The sequence below is a fragment of the Palaemon carinicauda genome, chromosome 26, assembly GCF_036898095.1.
Source record: "Palaemon carinicauda isolate YSFRI2023 chromosome 26, ASM3689809v2, whole genome shotgun sequence".
NCBI classification, from domain to species: Eukaryota; Metazoa; Arthropoda; class Malacostraca; order Decapoda; family Palaemonidae; genus Palaemon; species Palaemon carinicauda.
The window spans coordinates 94,461,912-94,468,467 of NC_090750.1; the positions used below are offsets into that span (position 1 = coordinate 94,461,912).

Consider the following 6,556-nt stretch of genomic DNA (forward strand, 5'->3'; position numbering starts at 1 on the left):
ATTAATGTATCAAAAATATATATGGCTTATTTGAATATATATATATATATATATATATATATATATATATATATATATATATATATATATATATATATATCAATGCTAAAGTAGGTCAAAAGAAAAGAATAGCATCAGCATTGGGTAAATTTGGAGTAGGCACAAGGAATGATAGACGAGACATGCTTGTAGAATTTGCTGGAAGAAGCAATCTTAAAATTACGACACCTTTTTTTTTTATATATAAAAAGGAACATGAAAATTAGACACGGAGAAGCCCAAATGGAGAAACGAAAAATGAAACAGATATTCTAAGTGAAAAAGTTAATTCAATTACAGATGTAACTGTTAAACAGGTTAGGAGTCAAGCGACCATCGAATGGTGAGAAGCCAAATTTGTTTAGATCTAAGGGAAGAAGAAAATTTTTTTTTTTTTTTAAGAAAATAAGCACCCCTGTAATAAGAAATAATCTGATGGGTTTAGTTTAGCAATACAACATTGGTACTCCCAGCTACATGATAAAATGGAAGCAAGTAAAGAAGAAATGAACAGTAATTTGACAAAATTTGTACTAGAATCAGCACAAGAGATAGGAGGAGAAGTTCCTATAAAATGATCAAGGAAAACTACCAGAAAAGACCAAAAGCTTCATAAAAAATAGATTGGAAATGTGGGTAAAATCCGAGAAACATGAAATAGAATGAGTAGAACTATCGAAAGCAGAAAACGAACTAAAAATCCAAGACTTTTGTAAACAGAATACGACCAAAATTGAGGAAACACTAAAGGAAGGAAGAAGCATCAAATTGATGGAAAGAAGACTTAGAACAGGACGCCAACAGATGTTTGCTTTAAAGGATACAAATTGAAATATTATCCACAATAGAGATGGAGTGATAAAAATGGCAGAGGATTTCTATACAATGCTATACAATAGTGATATAGAAAATAACTTTGCCAATAGAAATAATGAAATACCTGAGCCGGTACCAAATGTACCAGTAGGAGAAGTAAAGGGAACATTAAAAAGAATAAAATCATAAAAAGAGGCAAAGAAGCAGATGATGGCATAACAATTGATTTAATAATAACTGTAGGAGATTTCATGGTAACAAAACTGGCTGATCTTTACATAAAATGTCTGCGAGAATGCTCTGTACCTACAGCTTAAAAAAACATTATCTTTATACTAATTCACCAAAAGGGCGACTCAAAAGACATGAAAAATTACCGCCCAGTAAGGTACCTCTCAGTAATATATAAAATATTTACAAAGATCATATCAGGCCGAATAGAAAGACAGCTAGACATTAATTAACCAAGAGACCAGGCAGGCTTTAGAAGTGGGTACTCAACAACTGACCATATCCATGTAATTAACCAGATAATTGAAAAATCAAAAGAGTATGATAAATCACTAAGCATGGCATTTATATATGTGAGAAAGCTTTTGATTCTGTCTACACTTCAGTGGTAATGAAAGCCCTTAAAGACAAGGAATCGATAAACCTTATGTTAGAACACTTGAAGATATCTATACAGGAAGTACAGCAATCCTTAAACTACATAAAGTTAGTGAGAAAATTCTGATGGAGAAAGGTGTTAGACAGGGAGACCCCATCTCTCCTAAGGTATTCACAGTATGCCTAGAAGACATTTTCACAAATTTAGATTGGGAAAATATAGGAATCAATATCAAGGTGAGATACCTTAATTACTTGGGGTTTGCAAATGACACAGTTGTGTTTAATGAATCATGGGACGAATTACAAAAGATGATAGAAGATTTAGAGGAGATAGCAGAAATATAGTTATGAAAAGGAATATGAGTAAAACTAAGATAATGTTTAATGAAAATCCAGAAAGAGAGTATAAATAAGAGCTATGAACGTACCTCTAGAGATTGTTAATGAATATACATACTTAGGACAGAGTACGGGAGCAAAATTAAACAAGGGATAAGCATGAGATAGAAAGAATTTGATAAAGAAAAAAAGATTATGAAACGTAAATTGCCACTTTCTCTAAAAAGAAATGTATCTAATCAGATGGTCCTATGCATTAAAATCTTAAGAGGTTTACTAAAGCCTTGGAACCTAAGCTAGTTACAACTCAAAGAGCTATGGAAAGAATAATGATGGGAGGAACATTAAGAGACACAAATAGAGCAACATGGATACTAGAGCAAACTAAAGTAAAGCATATTCTAACAACATGTATAAAAAAAAAAAAAAAAAAAATGGACATGGGAAGAACATGAAAGGGGATTGACAGATAATAGATGGACATCAAGAATTAGAATGGTTCCCTAGAGATTACATAATAAGCAAGCGAAGGAAGAGAAGTTTGCGGGTGTGTACTGCCATTGAAAGTTCAAAGACAGATGTAAGGAAATGTCTCAGGCTTTTGTTCTGCAGTGGACTAGTAATGGCTACATATATATATATATATATATATATATATATATATATATATATATATATATATATGTATATATATATAATTATATATATATATATATATATTTATATATATATTCATATATATATATTTATATATATATATATATATATATATATATATATATATTCATATATATATATATATATATATGTATTTATATATATATATATAAATATATACATATATATATATATATATATATATATATATATATATATATATATATAAATATATATATAAATATATATATAAATATATATATATATATATATATATATATATATATATATATATCTGAAGAAGCAATAACAAAGAACCGTCCAACTCTGAGATGCGATGTCAAGATATTGTAAGTAAAAAAGATATAAAAATGAAAAGATGTCAACCTTTGAATAACAGGATGTTTATTTATTTTCTAAGTAATATCAGAAAACATTGTTGTTGGACTAAAGCAAAACCAAAAATCCTTGCAATACAATGCCATGAGCATCACTTGCTGATATATATTGCTTATCATGTGTTAATGCTTTAAAAGTCCTGGCAATTTTTAAGCCAGCGATGCGGAGAAAGTGTGTTTACGGTAGGTAGTATATAGGTTGCCCATGGCACAGGCCACCAGTTGAGATACTACCACTCAAGTGTTATTGGGTTCTTTGACTGGTCAGACTGGACTGGAGCCCTCCCTGGTTACGGCTCATATTTCCTTTGCCTATACATACTGTAAACTGAATAGTCTGACTCATTCTTTACACAAACTTCTCTTTCCTCATACCATTGGTGTCTGCAACCTTACCATCCTTGTGACCTAAGGTTGGGGGGGGGGGGGGGGGCTTGGGGGAGCCTATAGGTCTATCTGTCGAGTCATCAGCAGCCACTGCCTGGCCCTCCCTAGTCCTAGCTTGGGTGGAGAGGAGGCTTGGGCGCTGATCATATAATATATGGTCAGTCTCTAGGGCATTGTCCTGATTGCTAGGGCAATGTCACTGTCCCTTGCCTCTGCCATTCATGAGCGACCTTTAAACCTTGATAATACTAAGCTAGCCGAAAAAATCTTTACTCTACGGGTTAACTACTACACTATAGTTATTCAGCGGCCACTTTCCTCTTGGTAAGAGTAGAAGAGACTCTTTAGCTATGGCAAGCAGCTCTCCAATCAGAAGGACACTCCATAATCAAACCATTATTCCCTAGTCTTGGGTAGTGCCATGACCTCTGTGCCATAACCCCTATACCATGGCCTACTACTGTCGTGGATTAGAGTTCTCTTGCTTGAGGGTACACTCGGGCAAACTATCCTATTTGTTTCATTATCTACTTTCCTCACTGGGCTATTTTCCCTGTTGGAGCCCTTTGGCTTATAGCATTCCCTACTGAACTACAGAAATGGTAAGCAAATTGTAATGAATCAATATAAAATATCCCTCTCCCTTACGATAATATCCACATTCAGTGAAGGGAAAGAAAAAATTCTGAATATTTGTTTCACACATTACCCCTCTCCCACAAAGAAAAGGAAACAATCTTAAAAATCTATTTTCTCAAAAAAAAAGAAAAAAAAAAATTCGCGGCCTTCTTGGCAACCTGGATTATTTACCGAGTGACGAGCCCAAGAATGCGCAGAGCTTCCTCTGAAGACTTGTACACAACAGCGCCATGACATAAGCTAGTGTGCAAATGCTATAATGCGTTATATAACGATGATTTAATAATGGAGTTCCGGGATTCCTTGTTTTCTGATGAGAAAACAATAACCGTTTGGTAGAGAGTAACCATCTAGCTATAACAGATGAAATGAATGATACAGATACGTAAAATATATACCGTATTCCTATATGGGACTAGCCCATCGGTCAACTATTTCTCCTAATATTCAGCGCTGTCTATAAAGGCGGGTTTATAAAGTCGAACGGTTCGTCGAACGCGGTTCGACAGAAAACTATTTGAAGTAATGTTTGAACGTGTGAACGTTGTCGAACACGTTCGAAGAATGTTAGTTCTCGTCTGACTTTTGTGGGAGGATATTCATTGTCCACAAACCTTATACATTTGTGGCCGACTTCACCTCTTCGAACCGTTTGACAAGCACAGGTTCGACAACTTACGAAATAGTATCTCACATCTCTAAGAAGTTTTCTATTTCTCTTGCACTTACAAGTAATCCCATTAATTCTTACCGGTGGACAAAAACATTATATATCTTCGTATAATGAAGCAATTAACTTCAAATGAATACAAGTTGGAAAAACATGCAAACTCTCGCTGGTCCCTTTCCTAGAAATTTCGAACACGTGTGGCTCTTGGCATAGCATCGAAGACAAACCTTTTCTCATTCGTAATTTCCTTACTTTGAGAAAAGTATATTCACAATTAACAAGAGATGTTTAGATACGGTTTATGAACAGCTTAGAAAAGCGTCATGGGCGAGACAATTAATTCTTGGAAGTAGTTTGGGGCGGTTATTCCACGGACAACAATACTTTCACGGAGGGAGAAGCGGGGGGGGGGGGGGGAGGGGGGGGGTTGGAGAGTTTAGGAGGCTCAGGGAAACGCTGGGCTCTATTTTGGGTAGCGACAAGAGGCCTTTGGCTTTTATCATTAAGTCGCACATAAGAGCAATTATATTACCAAATAGTTTGGTAATTTAGCTACAAAATAACACTAATTACATGTATTTACAATTAGATACGCTTAATGAAATAATGGACATAACGATTATCATGATGAATGTTGAAATCATCGACCTCTGGCAACTAACGGCCGACACGCAATGTCAGCTGATCGAGACATCGTCTGCTGCAACAGATATGATGCAGTGCGGCAAAACAATTACTCAATTGAAAAGGCTCTTTACTTACATCGGACCGACTCTTTAAAGTTGATCTCTTCGGTCGTAGGAGGACGTCCTTGAAATCTAGCTTGATGTCGTTGTCTATCCTGGGCATTTTGAGGAACTTCTGTGATCCGGCCTTAGCAGATCTTCCAACACTATCGTCGTTCACAATGCTCAGCGACCGAATGAGCGAGAGGAGTAGTGCCGGCACGGTGTTTGGCAGCTCGGGCCTCCTCTTGGGCAGTAAGGAAACAGACCTCGTGCTTCCCCTATGAAAATATCGTACAGTACTTTCATTAATTTGAGGTTTCCTGGCCTCATTCTCTTAATGTTTCATTATTATTTCTGATGAAACTTTTAAAACTTTTGTGACTTCTAATATGGTAGAATACCATTACTGGCTAGTATCTGTAAGGCAAATTACGCACACAATTTTGTCGGGAATTTCGACCCGATCAATCGAAATTCCCGCCATTTGACTCCTCCTACGACTACGTCAAATTGGAGGGAGAGGAAAAACTCGCGGGCGAATGAATGTAGTTCCAAACGTGAACATTTAGAGCCAAAAAAGGAAACCACCTGGTAGGAAGGCGCTGAGACTAATAAAATCAATTGCTGGTAATTTAAGATTAGGAAAAATAAAGTCATTCTGTTGTAACATGTTAAAAAAATCCAATGTAGAAATTTAGGTTCAGGGCAAATTGCGCCAAAAAGGTGACGTCGGGGGTTGCGAGGATAGCTCGTCCTCTTTGATCCAACGTCCCCAACCGAAGTAAGTCCCTTCAAATTGTTATCTCTCCTCTCTACCTTGTCTACCAGGTTGGTTGTAGTAGAAGTTTGAGTGCAAGATGTTTAGTTTTTATATCGCAGTTTAGTGTAGAGATCCTTGTGATTGGGGATCTGAATCCTGAGTTAAATAAGAATAGGGATATTTGGTGTGTGATTCGTTGTGTATTGAATTCGAATTGGCACTATTTTCAGTTTGTTAATGAGTCCGGTGTGGACTTAGTGCTTGAAGAGCACATGCTACATTACCTAGGGTCAGTCTTGTTTTTCAGTGAGTTTTTTGAATGCTTAAGAATGTTTGTCTTTATCAGAGTTTATTTTTGTAATAAAATTGTAAATTTTATCGCCGTATTTTAGTTAATTTCCTGGAGGGTTTTGGGAATCTTGCCCTTAAGGCCTTGCGATCCGCCCAGTACATCGGGCAGATTTAATTAACTGGTGAAAATCACAACACAATTTCATGTTTAGAATACAAA

At 35.8% G+C, this 6,556-nt stretch overlaps 1 protein-coding gene across 2 annotated transcripts in view; it reads right to left on the reverse strand.

The window, feature by feature from the left end:
* The window catches only part of LOC137619701 (GMP reductase 2-like), a 68,171-nt gene extending 62,657 nt beyond the window's left edge, over positions 1–5,514 (reverse strand). The window contains exon 1 of one of the 2 annotated variants that reach the window (XM_068349981.1): positions 5,320–5,514. In XM_068349981.1, coding sequence (XP_068206082.1) covers positions 5,320–5,406 — 87 coding nt within the window. In that variant the 5' untranslated portion in view covers positions 5,407–5,514. The remainder of the gene's footprint in view (positions 1–5,319) is intronic. The other variant, XM_068349980.1, reaches the window with a different exon arrangement.
* Between the last annotated feature and the right edge of the window lie 1,042 nt (positions 5,515–6,556).